Source organism: Salvelinus alpinus, chromosome 6 (genome assembly GCF_045679555.1).
Source record: "Salvelinus alpinus chromosome 6, SLU_Salpinus.1, whole genome shotgun sequence".
Lineage (NCBI taxonomy): Eukaryota > Metazoa > Chordata > Actinopteri > Salmoniformes > Salmonidae > Salvelinus > Salvelinus alpinus.
Window position 1 is genome coordinate 91,146,415 of NC_092091.1, and position 17,857 is coordinate 91,164,271.

At 40.2% G+C, this 17,857-nt stretch overlaps 1 protein-coding gene across 2 annotated transcripts in view; it reads right to left on the reverse strand.

The window, feature by feature from the left end:
• Positions 1-17,857, reverse strand: part of pi4k2b (phosphatidylinositol 4-kinase type 2 beta) — a 46,856-nt gene that overhangs the window by 23,383 nt on the left and 5,616 nt on the right. Inside the window, exons 4-7 of one of the 2 annotated variants that reach the window (XM_071408328.1) lie at positions 17,566-17,685; positions 4,542-4,673; positions 4,054-4,207; positions 1,645-1,706 (exon numbers count right to left, since the gene is read on the reverse strand). In XM_071408328.1, the coding sequence (XP_071264429.1) occupies positions 1,645-1,706; positions 4,054-4,207; positions 4,542-4,673; positions 17,566-17,685 (468 nt within the window). The remainder of the gene's footprint in view (positions 1-1,644; positions 1,707-4,053; positions 4,208-4,541; positions 4,674-17,565; positions 17,686-17,857) is intronic. The other variant, XM_071408329.1, reaches the window with a different exon arrangement.

Genomic DNA, 17,857 nt, shown 5'->3' on the forward strand with positions numbered 1-17,857 from the left:
GTTGAATGGTAACTAGTCCTCTGAGACAGTCTTCTATCATACTGTAGAGTGTTGAATGGTAACTAGTCCTCTGAGACAGTCTTATATCATACTGAATGGTAACTAGTCGTCTGACAGTCTTATATCATACTGAATGGTAACTAGTCCTCTGAGACAGTCTTATATCATACTGAATGGTAACTAGTCCTCTGAGACAGTCTTATATCATACTGAATGGTAACTAGTCCTCTGAGACAGTCTTATATCATACTGTAGAGTGTTGAATGGTAACTAGTCCTCTGAGACAGTCTTCTATCATACTGAATGGTAACTAGTCCTCTGAGACAGTCTTAGAACATACTGAATGGTAACTAGTCCTCTGAGACAGTCTTATAACATACTGAATGGTAACTAGTCCTCAGAGACAGTCTTCTATCATACTGTAGAGTGTTGAATGGTAACTAGTCCTCTGAGACAGTCTTCTATCATACTGAATGGTAACTAGTCCTCTGAGACAGTCTTACATCATACTGCAGTGTTGAATGGTAACTAGTCCTCTGATACAGTCTTCTATCATACTGAATGGTAACTAGTCCTCAGACAGTCTTATATCATACTGAATGGTAACTAGTCCTCTGAGACAGTCTTAGAACATACTGAATGGTAACTAGTCCTCTGAGACAGTCTTATAACATACTGAATGGTAACTAGTCCTCAGAGACAGTCTTCTATCATACTGAATGGTAACTAGTCCTCAGACAGTCTTATATCATACTGAATGGTAACTAGTCCTCTGACAGTCTTCTATCATACTGAATGGTAACTAGTCCTCTGAGACAGTCTTATATCATACTGTAGAGTGTTGAATGGTAACTAGTCCTCTGAGACAGTCTTATATCATACTGAATGGTAACTAGTCCTCTGAGACAGTCTTCTATCATACTGAATGGTAACTAGTCCTCTGAGACAGTCTTATATCATACTGTAGAGTGTTGAATGGTAACTAGTCCTCAGACAGTCTTATATCATACTGAATGGTAACTAGTCCTCTGAGACAGTCTTCTATCATACTGAATGGTAACTAGTCCTCTGAGACAGTCTTATATCATACTGAATGGTAACTAGTCCTCTGAGACAGTCTTATATCATACTGAATGGTAACTAGTCCTCTGAGACAGTCTTATATCATACTGAATGGTAACTAGTCCTCTGAGACAGTCTTCTATCATACTGAATGGTAACTAGTCCTCTGAGACAGTCTTATATCATACTGAATGGTAACTAGTCCTCTGAGACAGTCTTATATCATACTGAATGGTAACTAGTCCTCTGAGACAGTCTTACATCATACTGAATGGTAACTAGTCCTCTGAGACAGTCTTCTATCATACTGAATGGTAACTAGTCCTCTGAGACAGTCTTACATCATACTGAATGGTAACTAGTCCTCTGAGACAGTCTTACATCATACTGAATGGTAACTAGTCCTCTGAGACAGTCTTCTATCATACTGAATGGTAACTAGTCCTCTCAGACAGTCTTATATCATACTGTAGTGTGTGTGTTATAAGTATGAGTCACGCATGGTGCAGAGTACACAGTCCACGTGTCACTCCTTTCAGAACACACATGATCTATGGACTACAGTCCAAACACACAGCTCACCTTCTCTCCCTCTCCTTCCCCTGGCTTCTCATACTTGATCAACCAGTTGTCATTCCCTCGGTCTGATGGAGAGAAAGAGGGAGGGAGGAGAAGGAGGAGAGAGAGAGGAAGAGGGAGGGAGGAGAGGAAGAGGGAGGGAGGAGAAGAGAGAGAGAGAGAGGAAGAGGGAGGGAGGAGAGGAAGAGGGAGGGAGGAGAAGAGAGAGACAGGGTGAATGGGTTAGATTCTGCATAGGAGGAGAACACAATGCAAAGCTAAAGGGAGGTGTTCCAGGGAATGAACTGTGTGTCCCTATAAAATCTGTTTTATTTTTGGCCTGATTCCATTCTGTTTTCTCCATCTTGTTTCTCTCCCAAGTTTTCACTCTCAAAAATCTCACTTTAATACCACAACAGGAGACCACTTTTGTGATCTGGAAAAAAATCTAAGAATGTCTTTCGGATGTAGAATCCCTTTAGTTCAGTTGTAAACGCCCTTCAGTTCAGTTGTAGACGCCCTTCAGTTCAGTTGTAGACGCCCTTCAGTTCAGTTGTAGACGCCCTTCAGTTCAGTTGTAGACGCCCTTCAGTTCAGTTGTAGACGCCCTTCAGTTCAGTTGTAAACGCCCTTCAGTTCAGTTGTAGACGCCCTTCAGTTCAGTTGTAGACGCCCTTCAGTTCAGTTGTAGACGCCCTTCAGTTCAGTTGTAGACGCCCTTCAGTTCAGTTGTAGACGCCCTTCAGTTCAGTTGTAGACGCCCTTCAGTTCAGTTGTAGACGCCCTTTAGTTCAGTTGTAGACGCCCTTCAGTTCAGTTGTAGACGCCCTTTAGTTCAGTTGTAGACGCCCTTTAGTTCAGTTGTAGACGCCCTTTAGTTCAGTTGTAGACGCCCTTTAGTTCAGTTGTAGAGGCCCTTCAGTTCAGTTGTAGACGCCCTTCAGTTCAGTTGTAGAGGCCCTTTAGTTCAGTAGTAGACGCCCTTTAGTTCAGTAGTAGACGCCCTTTAGTTCAGTTGTAGACGCCCTTTAGTTCAGTTGTAGACGCCCTTTAGTTCAGTTGTAGACGCCCTTTAGTTCAGTTGCAGACGCCCTTTAGTTCAGTTGTAGACGCCCTTTAGTTCAGTTGCAGACGCCCTTTAGTTCAGTTGCAGACGCCCTTCAGTTCAGTTGCAGACGCCCTTTAGTTCAGTTGTAGACGCCCTTCAGTTCAGTTGTAGACGCCCTTCAGTTCAGGTGTAGACGCCCTTTAGTTCAGTTGTAGACGCCCTTTAGTTCAGTTGTAGACGCCCTTTAGTTCAGTTGTAGACGCCCTTTAGTTCAGTTGCAGACGCCCTTTAGTTCAGTTGTAGACGCCCTTTAGTTCAGTTGCAGACGCCCTTTAGTTCAGTTGTAGACGCCCTTCAGTTCAGTTGTAGACGCCCTTTAGTTCAGTTGTAGACGCCCTTTAGTTCAGTTGTAGACGCCCTTTAGTTCAGTTCAATACATCTCGTTGATTCCCTACCAAGTTCAATACATTTAGTTGGATCTCGTCACGGTATCTCTGTGCATTCAAATGGCCATCGATAAAATGCCTTTGTGTTTGTTGTCCGTAGTTTATACCTTCTCATAACATAACCCCCCCTCCACCATGGGGGACTCTGTTCACAACGTTGACATAAAACAAAACGCTTGCACATTTCTCCAGCGTGCCAGTGGCCATCGAAGGTGAGAATTTTCCCACTGAAGTCGGTTAAGACGCCGAACTGCAGTCAGGTCAAGACCATAGTGAGGACGACGAGCACGCAGATGAGCTTCCCTGAGACGGTTTCTGACAGTTTGTACAGAAATTCTTCTGTTGTGCAAACCTAGTTTCATCAGCTGAACGGGTGGCTGGTCTCAGACGATCCCGCAGGTGAAGAAGCCGGATGTGGAGGTCCTGGGCTGCCATGGTTACACGTGGTCTACGGTTGTGAGGCCGTTTGGACGTACTGCCTAAATTCTCGAAAACGACGTTGAAGGCGGCTTATGGTAGAGAAATGAACATTCAATTCTCTGGCAACAGCTCTGTTGGACATTCCTGCAGTCAGCATGCCAATTGCACGCTCCCTCAACTTGAGACATCTGTCGCATTGTGTGCGAGCGGCCTTTTATTGTCCCCAGCACAAGGTGCACCTGTGTCATGCTGTTTAATCAGCTTCTTGATATGCCACACCTGTCAGGTGGATGGATTATCTTGACAAAGGAGAAATGCTCACTAACAGGGATGTCAACAAATTTGTGCTCAACATCTGAGAGAAATAAGCTTTTTGTGCGCAAGGAATATTTCTGGTGTCTTTTATTTCAGCTCATGAAACATGAGACCAACACTTTACATGTTGTGTTTATATTGTTAAAAAAATGTTTTTACAGTGTACTGTTGTACACACACACACACACACACACACACACACACCTGTGTTTCTGATGACGTAGTCCAGAATGACGAGCCTCTCGAACTGAGACTGGAGCTGTTTCCTGATGTTCTCTGGGAGAGGAGCCGCCTCAAAACGTCTCAACCAATAGTCAGCCTCGTGGTACCCTTCCACGAACAGCTGGAACGATCCAAGCTGACACACACACACACACACACACACACACACACACACACACACACACACACACACACACACACACAGACAGAAAGACGCAAAAACACACACACACAGAAAGATGCAAAAACACACACAGAGAGAGATAGAGAAACAGACAGATGCAGGACACACACAGGTTAGGATACCTTGGGGGGTTAGGATACCTGGTGGGTCAGGGTCAGGGTACCTTGGGGGTTAAGACATAGGGTCAGGAATGAGACTGGTAGGGTCAGGGGTTAGGGGTCAGGGTACCTTGGGGGTTAAGACATAGGGTCAGGAATAAGACTGGTAGGGTCAGAGGTCAGGGTACCTTGGGGGGCAGGCCCACTCTGTGGAAGTGTCGTCCTACTTTGGGAACCATCTCTAGGGCGTATTTCTTCCCTCTGGACTTGGCCCTGTCGATGGTGTTGTAGTGAAATGTCTCACTGACAAGATACACAGCCTGAAAGACACACAGACAGTCTGTTATTACCACTGACCTGATACACAGTCTGTTATTATCACTGACCTGATACACAGTCTGTTATTATCACTGACCTGATACACAGTCTGTTATTATCACTGACCTGATACACAGTCTGTTATTATCACTGACCTGATACACAGTCTGTTATTATCACTGACCTGATACACAGTCTGTTATTACCACTGACCTGTTATTATCACTGACCTGATACACAGTCTGTTATTATCACTGACCTGTTATTATCACTGACCTGATACACAGTCTGTTATTATCACTGACCTGATACACAGTCTGTTATTACCACTGACCTGATACACAGTCTGTTGATATCACTGACCTGATACACAGTCTGTTATTATCACTGACCTGATACACAGTCTGTTATTATCACTGACCAGATACACAGTCTGTTATTATCACTGACCAGATACACAGTCTGTTATTATCACTGACCTGATACACAGTCTGTTATTATCACTGACCTGATACACAGTCTGTTATTATCACTGACCTGTTATTATCACTGACCTGTTATTACCACTGACCTGATACACAGTCTGTTATTATCACTGACCTGATACACAGTCTGTTATTATCACTGACCTGATACAGTCTGTTATTATCACTGACCTGATACACAGTCTGTTATTATCACTGACCTGATACACAGTCTGTTATTATCACTGACCTGATACACAGTCTGTTATTATCACTGACCTGATACACAGTCTGTTATTATCACTGACCTGATACACAGTCTGTTATTATCACTGACCAGATACACAGTCTGTTATTATCACTGACCTGTTATTATCACTGACCTGTTATTATCACTGACCTGATACACAGTCTGTTATTATCACTGACCTGATACACAGTCTGTTATTATCACTGACCTGATACACAGTCTGTTATTATCACTGACCTGATACACAGACTGTTATTATCACTGACCTGATACACAGACTGTTATTATCACTGACCTGATACACAGTCTGTTATTATCACTGACCTGATACACAGTCTGTTATTATCACTGACCTGATACACAGTCTGTTATTATCACTGACCTGTTATTATCACTGATCAGATACACAGTCTGTTATTATCACTGACCTGATACACTGACCTGTTATTATCACTGACCTGATACACAGTCTGTTATTATCACTGACCTGATACACAGTCTGTTATTATCACTGACCTGATACACAGTCTGTTATTATCACTGACCTGATACACAGTCTGTTATTATCACTGACCTGATACACAGTCTGTTATTATCACTGACCTGATACACAGTCTGTTATTATCACTGACCTGATACACAGTCTGTTATTATCACTGACCTGATACACAGTCTGTTATTATCACTGACCTGATACACAGTCTGTTATTATCACTGACCTGATACACAGTCTGTTATTATCACTGACCTGTTATTATCACTGACCTGATACACAGTCTGTTATTATCACTGACCTGATACAGTCTGTTATTATCACTGACCTGATACACAGTCTGTTATTATCACTGACCTGTTATTACCACTGACCTGATACACAGTCTGTTATTATCACTGACCTGATACACAGTCTGTTATTATCACTGACCTGATACACAGTCTGTTATTATCACTGACCTGTTATTATCACTGACCTGATACACAGTCTGTTATTATCACTGACCTGTTATTATCACTGACCTGATACACAGTCTGTTATTATCACTGACCTGATACACAGTCTGTTATTATCACTGACCTGATACACAGTCTGTTATTATCACTGACCTGATACACAGTCTGTTATTATCACTGACCTGATACACAGTCTGTTATTATCACTGACCTGATACACAGTCTGTTATTATCAGTGACCTGATACACAGTCTGTTATTATCACTGACCTGTTATTATCACTGACCTGATACACAGTCTGTTATTATCACTGACCTGATACACAGTCTGTTATTATCACTGACCTGATACACAGTCTGTTATTATCACTGACCTGATACACAGTCTGTTATTATCACTGACCTGTTATTATCACTGACCTGATACACAGTCTGTTATTATCACTGACCTGATACAGTCTGTTATTATCACTGACCTGATACACAGTCTGTTATTATCACTGACCTGTTATTACCACTGACCTGATACACAGTCTGTTATTATCACTGACCTGATACAGTCTGTTATTATCACTGACCTGATACACAGTCTGTTATTATCAGTGACCTGATACACAGTCTGTTATTATCACTGACCTGTTATTATCACTGACCTGATACACAGTCTGTTATTATCAGTGACCTGATACACAGTCTGTTATTATCAGTGACCTGATACACAGTCTGTTATTATCAGTGACCTGATACACAGTCTGTTATTATCAGTGACCTGATACACAGTCTGTTATTATCAGTGACCTGATACACAGTCTGTTATTATCAGTGACCTGATACACAGTCTGTTATTATCAGTGACCTGATACACAGTCTGTTATTATCACTGACCTGTTATTATCACTGACCTGATACACAGTCTGTTATTATCACTGACCTGATACACAGTCTGCTATTATCACTGACCTGATACACAGTCTGTTATTATCACTGACCTGATACACAGTCTGTTATTATCACTGACCTGATACACAGTCTGTTATTATCACTGACCTGATACACAGTCTGTTATTATCACTGACCTGATACACAGTCTGTTATTATCACTGACCTGTTATTATCACTGACCTGTTATTATCACTGACCTGATACACAGTCTGTTATTATCACTGACCTGATACACAGTCTGTTATTATCACTGACCTGATACAGAGTCTGTTATTATCACTGACCTGATACACAGTCTGTTATTATCACTGACCTGATACACAGTCTGTTATTATCACTGACCTGATACACAGTCTGTTATTATCACTGACCTGTTACACAGTCTGTTATTATCACTGACCTGATACACAGTCTGTTATTATCACTGACCTGATACACAGTCTGTTATTATCACTGACCTGATACACAGACTGTTATTATCACTGACCTGATACAGTCTGTTATTATCACAGTCTGTTATTATCACTGACCTGTTATTATCACTGACCTGATACACAGTCTGTTATTATCACTGACCTGTTATTATCACTGACCTGATACACAGTCTGTTATTATCACTGACCTGATACACAGTCTGTTATTATCACTGATCAGATACACAGTCTGTTATTATCACTGACCTGATACACAGTCTGTTATTATCACTGACCTGTTATTATCACTGACCTGATACACAGTCTGTTATTATCACTGACCTGATACACAGTCTGTTATTACCACTGACCTGATACACAGTCTGTTATTATCACTGACCTGATACACAGTCTGTTATTATCACTGACCTGATACACAGTCTGTTATTATCACTGACCAGATACACAGTCTGTTATTATCACTGACCTGATACACAGTCTGTTATTATCACTGACCTGATACACAGTCTGTTATTATCACTGACCTGTTATTATCACTGACCTGTTATTATCACTGACCTGATACACAGTCTGTTATTATCACTGACCTGATACACAGTCTGTTATTATCACTGACCTGATACACAGTCTGTTATTATCACTGACCTGATACAGTCTGTTATTATCACTGACCTGATACACAGTCTGTTATTATCACTGACCTGATACACAGTCTGTTATTATCACTGACCTGATACACAGTCTGTTATTATCACTGACCTGATACACAGTCTGTTATTATCACTGACCAGATACACAGTCTGTTATTATCACTGACCTGATACACAGTCTGTTATTATCACTGACCTGTTATTATCACTGACCTGTTATTATCACTGACCTGATACACAGTCTGTTATTATCACTGACCTGATACACAGTCTGTTATTATCACTGACCTGATACACAGTCTGTTATTACCACTGACCTGATACACAGTCTGTTATTATCACTGACCTGTTACACAGTCTGTTATTATCACTGACCTGTTACACAGTCTGTTATTATCACTGACCTGATACACAGTCTGTTATTATCACTGACCTGATACACAGTCTGTTATTATCACTGACCTGATACACAGTCTGTTATTATCACTGACCTGATACACAGTCTGTTATTATCACTGACCTGTTACACAGTCTGTTATTATCACTGACCTGATACACAGTCTGTTATTATCACTGACCTGATACACAGTCTGTTATTATCACTGACCTGATACACAGTCTGTTATTATCACTGACCTGTTATTATCACTGACCTGATACACAGTCTGTTATTATCACTGACCTGATACACAGTCTGTTATTATCACTGACCTGATACACAGTCTGTTATTATCACTGACCTGATACACAGTCTGTTATTATCACTGACCTGATACACAGTCTGTTATTATCACTGACCTGATACACAGTCTGTTATTATCACTGACCTGGTACACAGTCTGTTATTATCACTGACCTGGTACACAGTCTGTTATTATCACTGACCTGATACACAGTCTGTTATTATCACTGACCTGATACACAGTCTGTTATTATCACTGACCTGATACACAGTCTGTTATTATCACTGACCTGATACACAGTCTGTTATTATCACTGACCTGATACAGTCTGTTATTATCACTGACCAGATACACAGTCTGTTATTATCACTGACCAGATACAGTCTGTTATTACCACTGACCTGATACACAGTCTGTTATTATCACTGACCTGATACACAGTCTGTTATTATCACTGACCTGTTATTATCACTGACCAGATACAGTCTGTTATTATCACTGACCTGATACACAGTCTGTTATTATCACTGACCTGTTATTATCACTGACCTGATACACAGTCTGTTATTATCACTGACCTGATACACAGTCTGTTATTATCACTGACCAGATACAGTCTGTTATTATCACTGACCTGATACACAGTCTGTTATTATCACTGACCTGATACACAGTCTGTTATTATCACTGACCTGATACACAGTCTGTTATTATCACTGACCTGATACAGTCTGTTATTATCACTGACCTGATACACAGTCTGTTATTATCACTGACCTGATACACAGTCTGTTATTATCAGTGACCTGATACACAGTCTGTTATTATCAGTGACCTGATACACAGTCTGTTATTATCAGTGACCTGATACACAGTCTGTTATTATCACTGACCTGTTATTATCACTGACCTGATACACAGTCTGTTATTATCACTGACCTGATACACAGTCTGTTATTATCACTGACCTGATACACAGTCTGTTATTATCACTGACCTGATACACAGTCTGTTATTATCACTGACCTGATACACAGTCTGTTATTATCACAGTCTGTTATTATCACTGACCTGTTATTATCACTGACCTGATACACAGTCTGTTATTATCACTGACCTGTTATTATCACTGACCTGATACACAGTCTGTTATTATCACTGACCTGATACACAGTCTGTTATTATCACTGACCTGATACACAGTCTGTTATTACCACTGACCTGTTATTATCACTGACCTGATACACAGTCTGTTATTATCACTGACCTGTTATTATCACTGACCTGATACACAGTCTGTTATTATCACTGACCTGATACACAGTCTGTTATTACCACTGACCTGATACACAGTCTGTTATTATCACTGACCTGATACACAGTCTGTTATTATCACTGACCTGATACACAGTCTGTTATTATCACTGACCAGATACACAGTCTGTTATTATCACTGACCTGATACACAGTCTGTTATTATCACTGACCTGTTATTATCACTGACCTGTTATTATCACTGACCTGATACACAGTCTGTTATTATCACTGACCTGATACACAGTCTGTTATTATCACTGACCTGATACAGTCTGTTATTATCACTGACCTGATACAGTCTGTTATTATCACTGACCTGATACACAGTCTGTTATTATCACTGACCTGATACACAGTCTGTTATTATCACTGACCTGATACACAGTCTGTTATTATCACTGACCTGATACACAGTCTGTTATTATCACTGACCAGATACACAGTCTGTTATTATCACTGACCTGTTATTATCACTGACCTGTTATTATCACTGACCTGATACACAGTCTGTTATTATCACTGACCTGATACACAGTCTGTTATTATCACTGACCTGATACACAGTCTGTTATTATCACTGACCTGATACACAGTCTGTTATTACCACTGACCTGATACACAGTCTGTTATTATCACTGACCTGTTACACAGTCTGTTATTATCACTGACCTGATACACAGTCTGTTATTATCACTGACCTGATACACAGTCTGTTATTATCACTGACCTGATACACAGTCTGTTATTATCACTGACCTGATACACAGTCTGTTATTATCACTGACCTGTTACACAGTCTGTTATTATCACTGACCTGATACACAGTCTGTTATTATCACTGACCTGATACACAGTCTGTTATTATCACTGACCTGATACACAGTCTGTTATTATCACTGACCTGTTATTATCACTGACCTGATACACAGTCTGTTATTATCACTGACCTGATACACAGTCTGTTATTATCACTGACCTGATACACAGTCTGTTATTATCACTGACCTGATACACAGTCTGTTATTATCACTGACCTGTTATTATCACTGACCTGATACACAGTCTGTTATTATCACTGACCTGATACACAGTCTGTTATTATCACTGACCTGGTACACAGTCTGTTATTATCACTGACCTGATACACAGTCTGTTATTATCACTGACCTGATACACAGTCTGTTATTATCACTGACCTGATACACAGTCTGTTATTATCACTGACCTGATACACAGTCTGTTATTATCACTGACCTGATACACAGTCTGTTATTATCACTGACCTGATACACAGTCTGTTATTATCACTGACCTGATACAGTCTGTTATTATCACTGACCAGATACACAGTCTGTTATTATCACTGACCAGATACAGTCTGTTATTACCACTGACCTGATACACAGTCTGTTATTATCACTGACCTGTTATTATCACTGACCAGATACAGTCTGTTATTATCACTGACCTGATACACAGTCTGTTATTATCACTGACCTGTTATTATCACTGACCTGATACACAGTCTGTTATTATCACTGACCTGATACACAGTCTGTTATTATCACTGACCAGATACAGTCTGTTATTATCACTGACCTGATACACAGTCTGTTATTATCACTGACCTGATACACAGTCTGTTATTATCACTGACCTGATACACAGTCTGTTATTATCAGTGACCTGATACAGTCTGTTATTATCAGTGACCTGATACACAGTCTGTTATTATCAGTGACCTGATACACAGTCTGTTATTATCAGTGACCTGATACACAGTCTGTTATTATCACTGACCTGATACAGTCTGTTATTATCACTGACCTGATACACAGTCTGTTATTATCACTGACCTGATACACAGTCTGTTATTATCACTGACCTGATACACAGTCTGTTATTATCACTGACCTGATACACAGTCTGTTATTATCACTGACCAGATACACAGTCTGTTATTATCACTGACCTGATACACAGTCTGTTATTATCACTGACCTGTTACACAGTCTGTTATTATCACTGACCTGATACACAGTCTGTTATTATCACTGACCTGATACACAGTCTGTTATTATCACTGACCTGATACACAGTCTGTTATTATCACTGACCTGATACACAGTCTGTTATTATCACTGACCTGTTATTATCACTGACCTGATACACAGTCTGTTATTATCACTGACCTGATACACAGTCTGTTATTATCACTGACCTGATACACAGTCTGTTATTATCACTGACCTGATACACAGTCTGTTATTATCACTGACCTGTTATTATCACTGACCTGATACACAGTCTGTTATTATCACTGACCTGATACACAGTCTGTTATTATCACTGACCTGGTACACAGTCTGTTATTATCACTGACCTGATACACAGTCTGTTATTATCACTGACCTGATACACAGTCTGTTATTATCACTGACCTGATACACAGTCTGTTATTATCACTGACCTGATACACAGTCTGTTATTATCACTGACCTGATACACAGTCTGTTATTATCACTGACCTGTTATTATCACTGACCTGATACACAGTCTGTTATTATCACTGACCTGATACACAGTCTGTTATTATCACTGACCTGATACACAGTCTGTTATTATCATTGACCTGATACACAGTCTGTTATTATCACTGACCTGTTATTATCACTGACCTGATACACAGTCTGTTATTATCACTGACCTGATACACAGTCTGTTATTATCACTGACCTGGTACACAGTCTGTTATTATCACTGACCTGATACACAGTCTGTTATTATCACTGACCTGATACACAGTCTGTTATTATCACTGACCTGATACACAGTCTGTTATTATCACTGACCTGATACACAGTCTGTTATTATCACTGACCTGATACAGTCTGTTATTATCACTGACCAGATACACAGTCTGTTATTATCACTGACCAGATACAGTCTGTTATTACCACTGACCTGATACACAGTCTGTTATTATCACTGACCTGATACACAGTCTGTTATTATCACTGACCTGTTATTATCACTGACCAGATACAGTCTGTTATTATCACTGACCTGATACACAGTCTGTTATTATCACTGACCTGTTATTATCACTGACCTGATACACAGTCTGTTATTATCACTGACCTGATACACAGTCTGTTATTATCACTGACCAGATACAGTCTGTTATTATCACTGACCTGATACACAGTCTGTTATTATCACTGACCTGATACACAGTCTGTTATTATCACTGACCTGATACACAGTCTGTTATTATCAGTGACCTGATACACAGTCTGTTATTATCAGTGACCTGATACACAGTCTGTTATTATCAGTGACCTGATACACAGTCTGTTATTATCAGTGACCTGATACACAGTCTGTTATTATCACTGACCTGTTATTATCACTGACCTGATACACAGTCTGTTATTATCACTGACCTGATACACAGTCTGTTATTATCACTGACCTGATACACAGTCTGTTATTATCACTGACCTGATACACAGTCTGTTATTATCACTGACCTGATACACAGTCTGTTATTATCACTGACCTGATACACAGTCTGTTATTATCACTGACCTGATACACAGTCTGTTATTATCACTGACCTGATACACAGTCTGTTATTATCACTGACCTGTTATTATCACTGACCTGATACACAGTCTGTTATTATCACTGACCTGATACACAGTCTGTTATTATCACTGACCTGATACACAGTCTGTTATTATCACTGACCTGATACACAGTCTGTTATTATCACTGACCTGATACACAGTCTGTTATTATCACTGACCTGTTACACAGTCTGTTATTATCACTGACCTGATACACAGTCTGTTATTATCACTGACCTGATACACAGTCTGTTATTATCACTGACCTGATACACAGACTGTTATTATCACTGACCTGATACAGTCTGTTATTGTCACAGTCTGTTATTATCACTGACCTGTTATTATCACTGACCTGATACACAGTCTGTTATTATCACTGACCTGTTATTATCACTGACCTGATACACAGTCTGTTATTATCACTGACCTGATACACAGTCTGTTATTATCACTGACCTGATACACAGTCTGTTATTACCACTGACCTGTTATTATCACTGACCTGATACACAGTCTGTTATTATCACTGACCTGTTATTATCACTGACCTGATACACAGTCTGTTATTATCACTGACCTGATACACAGTCTGTTATTACCACTGACCTGATACACAGTCTGTTATTATCACTGACCTGATACACAGTCTGTTATTATCACTGACCTGATACACAGTCTGTTATTATCACTGACCAGATACACAGTCTGTTATTATCACTGACCTGATACACAGTCTGTTATTATCACTGACCTGTTATTATCACTGACCTGTTATTATCACTGACCTGATACACAGTCTGTTATTATCACTGACCTGATACACAGTCTGTTATTATCACTGACCTGATACACAGTCTGTTATTATCACTGACCTGATACAGTCTGTTATTATCACTGACCTGATACACAGTCTGTTATTATCACTGACCTGATACACAGTCTGTTATTATCACTGACCTGATACACAGTCTGTTATTATCACTGACCTGATACACAGTCTGTTATTATCACTGACCAGATACACAGTCTGTTATTATCACTGACCTGATACACAGTCTGTTATTATCACTGACCTGTTATTATCACTGACCTGTTATTATCACTGACCTGATACACAGTCTGTTATTATCACTGACCTGATACACAGACTGTTATTATCACTGACCTGATACACAGTCTGTTATTATCACTGACCTGATACACAGTCTGTTATTATCACTGACCTGATACACAGTCTGTTATTACCACTGACCTGATACACAGTCTGTTATTATCACTGACCTGTTACACAGTCTGTTATTATCACTGACCTTATACACAGTCTGTTATTATCACTGACCTGATACACAGTCTGTTATTATCACTGACCTGTTACACAGTCTGTTATTATCACTGACCTGATACACAGTCTGTTATTATCACTGACCTGTTATTATCACTGACCTGATACACAGTCTGTTATTATCACTGACCTGATACACAGTCTGTTATTATCACTGACCTGATACACAGTCTGTTATTATCACTGACCTGATACACAGTCTGTTATTATCACTGACCTGTTATTATCACTGACCTGATACACAGTCTGTTATTATCACTGACCTGTTATTATCACTGACCTGATACACAGTCTGTTATTATCACTGACCTGATACACAGTCTGTTATTATCACTGACCTGATACACAGTCTGTTATTATCACTGACCTGATACACAGTCTGTTATTATCACTGACCTGATACACAGTCTGTTATTATCACTGACCTGGTACACAGTCTGTTATTATCACTGACCTGATACACAGTCTGTTATTATCACTGACCTGATACACAGTCTGTTATTATCACTGACCTGATACACAGTCTGTTATTATCACTGACCTGATACACAGTCTGTTATTATCACTGACCTGATACAGTCTGTTATTACCACTGACCTGATACACAGTCTGTTATTATCACTGACCTGATACACAGTCTGTTATTATCACTGACCTGTTATTATCACTGACCAGATACAGTCTGTTATTATCACTGACCAGATACACAGTCTGTTATTATCACTGACCAGATACAGTCTGTTATTACCACTGACCTGATACACAGTCTGTTATTATCACTGACCTGATACACAGTCTGTTATTATCACTGACCTGTTATTATCACTGACCAGATACAGTCTGTTATTATCACTGACCTGATACACAGTCTGTTATTATCACTGACCTGTTATTATCACTGACCTGATACACAGTCTGTTATTATCACTGACCTGATACACAGTCTGTTATTATCACTGACCAGATACAGTCTGTTATTATCACTGACCTGATACACAGTCTGTTATTATCACTGACCTGATACACAGTCTGTTATTATCACTGACCTGATACACAGTCTGTTATTATCACTGACCTGATACACAGTCTGTTATTATCACTGACCTGATACACAGTCTGTTATTATCACTGACCTGATACACAGTCTGTTATTATCACTGACCAGATACACAGTCTGTTATTATCACTGACCTGATACACAGTCTGTTATTATCACTGACCTGTTATTATCACTGACCTGATACACAGTCTGTTATTATCACTGACCTGATACACAGTCTGTTATTATCACTGACCTGATACACAGTCTGTTATTATCACTGACCAGATACACAGTCTGTTATTATCACTGACCTGATACACAGTCTGTTATTATCACTGACCTGTTATTATCACTGACCTGTTATTATCACTGACCTGATACACAGTCTGTTATTATCACTGACCTGATACACAGTCTGTTATTATCACTGACCAGATACACAGTCTGTTATTATCACTGACCTGTTATTATCACTGACCTGATACACAGTCTGTTATTATCACTGACCAGATACACAGTCTGTTATTATCACTGACCTGATACACAGTCTGTTATTATCACTGACCTGTTATTATCACTGACCTGATACACAGTCTGTTATTATCACTGACCTGTTATTATCACTGACCTGATACACAGTCTGTTATTATCACTGACCAGATACACAGTCTGTTATTATCACTGACCTGATACACAGTCTGTTATTATCACTGACCTGTTATTATCACTGACCTGATACACAGTCTGTTATTATCACTGACCAGATACACAGTCTGTTATTATCACTGACCAGATAAACAGTCTGTTATTATCACTGACCTGATACACAGTCTGTTATTATCACTGACCTGTTATTATCACTGACCTGATACACAGTCTGTTATTATCACTGACCTGTTATTATCACTGACCTGATACACAGTCTGTTATTATCACTGACCTGTTATTATCACTGACCTGATACACAGTCTGTTATTATCACTGACCTGATACACAGTCTGTTATTATCACTGACCTGTTATTATCACTGACCTGATACACAGCCTGAGCCGCCACCTTGGTTTTGGGGACCACCCCCAGTCCTAGCCTGGTATCGGCGAGATCCCCCCCCCCCCCACCTCACCTTGGTTTTGGGGACCACCCCCAGTCCTAGCCTGGTATCGGCGAGATCCCCCCCCACCTCACCTTGGTTTTGGGGACCACCCCCAGTCCTAGCCTGGTATCGACGAGGGAGGCAGCAACCTCCGAGAGATAGCCCTGGTTGGGGATCAGGCAGCCACGGCCAAAACAACACGGACAGCACAGCTACACAGAGAGAGGAGAGAGGGGGGAGGAGGAGGAGGAGAGAAGGTGGGGGGGGCAGAGGGAGGAGGAGGAGAGAAGACAGAGGGAGGAGGAGGAGAAGACAGAGGGAGAGGAGAGAGGAGGGAGGGAGAGGAGAGAGGACAGAGGGAGGGGGAGGAGAGAGGACAGAGGG